Source organism: Centrocercus urophasianus, unplaced genomic scaffold, assembly GCF_019232065.1.
Source record: "Centrocercus urophasianus isolate 14NV4802_14NV808 unplaced genomic scaffold, USGS_Curo_1.0 seq_628, whole genome shotgun sequence".
Lineage (NCBI taxonomy): Eukaryota > Metazoa > Chordata > Aves > Galliformes > Phasianidae > Centrocercus > Centrocercus urophasianus.
The window spans coordinates 3292-5456 of NW_024885231.1; the positions used below are offsets into that span (position 1 = coordinate 3292).

Here is a 2165-nt window from a genome sequence, read left to right on the forward strand (position 1 = left end):
TCCTTGAGGAATTCAGCTGGTTCTGGCCCACTGGGGGCTGTTTTGGGCAAGTGGTCCCAGTGCTGATGTGGGGACGTAGTGGGGTGTCTCCAAACTTACTTCCCTGCCCCTGCTGGGATTGGGGCGAGGATGGCCTAGGGATGTTACAGGACAGAATGGGAACAGCCAGGAGGGGTACAGGGACAATAAGGACCTAGAGCATGGGGTCATCAAAAGGGGTTGGGACAGAATGGGGACAGGGAGGGTGAGGATGTGGATGATGGGGACAGGATGGGATGGGGATGCGGAGAATTGGGACAGACAGGAGTGAGACAACCAGGGTGGGGATAAGGATGATAAGGAGCAACAGGATGGGGACAGGAAGGATGGGGGCAGAATGGGATGGGGACAGGGTAGGATTATTAGAGGAAAGAATGGGGATAGATAGGAGGGAGACAGGGTGGGACAGGGTGAGATGGGAACAGAACAGGCTGGGGAGAAGATTGGATGGGAACAGGACAGATGATGTGGATGATGGGATGGAAATGCACAGGACTGGAAGAACCAGGATGGGGACAAGAAGGGATAGGGACAGAATGGCATGATTATAGGACAGAATGAGAATGGGCAGGATGGGAAAAGGATGGAAAGGGGGCAGGTTGGGATGAGGACAGGATGGAGTGGGGACTTCCAGGAGTGGGGACAGGAGGATGGAGACAGCCAGGATGGGTGTAGGGATGACAGGGAGCTGCAGAATGGAGACAGGATGGGATGGGGACTGTCAGAAGGGGAAGGGACAGATTTGGGACAGGGAGCAGAATGGGATGCTTAGAGGACAGAATGGGAACAGCCAGGAGGAGGACAGCCAGGATGGGAGCGGGATGGGATGGGGACCATCAGGAGGGGTTGGAGACAGGGTGGGAGTAAAATGAGATGGGAACGAGGAAGGGTTATTGCAGGACAGAACAAGGGCTTGCAGGAGGGGAACGGGAGGATGGAGACAGGCAGGACAGGGACAGGGATGGAAATGTTGCAGGACAGTGTGAGGATGGCTGGGATGGGGACAGGGAGGATGAGGATGGGATGGGATTGATGGGAACAAGGAGGATGGGGACAGGATGGGAGGGGGACAGAGAGGGATGGGACGAAGAGGAGGTGACAGCACAGCTCACTGCAGCACGGGGACAGCCAGGAGGGGCCGCCAAATCCCCACCACCATCACCACCACCACCCTGCAACCCCCCTCATCCCCATCCCATCCTTCCGCTCCCTTCCTTTCTTTCTCCCTCCCTCCATCCCTCCCTACCATTGCGGCCTCCGGGAGGGGGATGCGAGCCGTGGGGGTGCTGGGGCTGGGGGCCCTGCTGGCCTGGCTGCCCCCTGCCCACACCGACACTTTCTCAGCTCTGCGCAGCGTCCGTCAGGCGCGGGGCAATGAGGGGCGGCTGCTGCGGAGGCTCCGTGCGTATCTCCGCGAGGAGAGCGCCCGGCTCCGCCGCCTGAGCAGGTAAGGAACCCCCGAGCCCAACAGGGGACGCCCCGCAGCCACGTCAGCCCAGCTCCGGGTCGGGAATGGGCTGCTGGAAATGGGGGTTTCAAGAGGAAAAGGAGCAGCCATGGGTGGTACTGGGGGGGGTGGGATGGGAATGGGAACGTGGGGCTGGGGGCTCCATGGCAGCGAATCAAGATGGGGTTGGAACTGATCCATAAGATCCCTTCCAACTTAAGCTATTCTTAGGATGGAACTTAGGAATGCTTAGGATGGGAATTTGGGGTTTGGTGGTTGGGGGATGTGGGTCTGATGCAGAGGTGGCGCCACCACCGCAGGTTGTCGGGTGACACTTTGGCTCCAGCAGATCTGCCCCCGTTATAATTTGGGCACGTTGGGTTGCTCGCAGCCCCTCTCCCTGGGCAGTCACCTCCTCACCCGTGCTGCCACCCCATGTAGGTTCTATGAGAAGGTGCGGGCACTGCACCAGGACCCCGGCGCCTCGGTGGACAACCCTTTGTCGGCCTTCAGCCTCATCAAGCGCCTGAGCTCCGACTGGCCCAGCGTCGTCTACAGCAGCGAGGCCACTGAAAACAGCCGTGGTACAGCGGGGATGTGTTGGGACAGCAGAACAATGGGATGGAGGGGACGAGAAGGATGGGATGGAGGGGCAACGAGAAGGATGGGGATGGAGGGG

General features: G+C 59.6%; 1 protein-coding gene across 1 annotated transcript in view; it reads left to right on the top strand.

Annotated features, from left to right (window-relative positions):
• The first annotated feature begins 1109 nt into the window (after positions 1 to 1109).
• P4HA3 (prolyl 4-hydroxylase subunit alpha 3) overlaps positions 1110 to 2165 on the top strand; it is a 6428-nt gene continuing 5372 nt past the window's right edge. The window contains exons 1-2 of the mRNA XM_042836710.1: positions 1110 to 1486; positions 1928 to 2070. Coding sequence (XP_042692644.1) covers positions 1119 to 1486; positions 1928 to 2070 — 511 coding nt within the window. The 5' untranslated portion in view covers positions 1110 to 1118. The remainder of the gene's footprint in view (positions 1487 to 1927; positions 2071 to 2165) is intronic.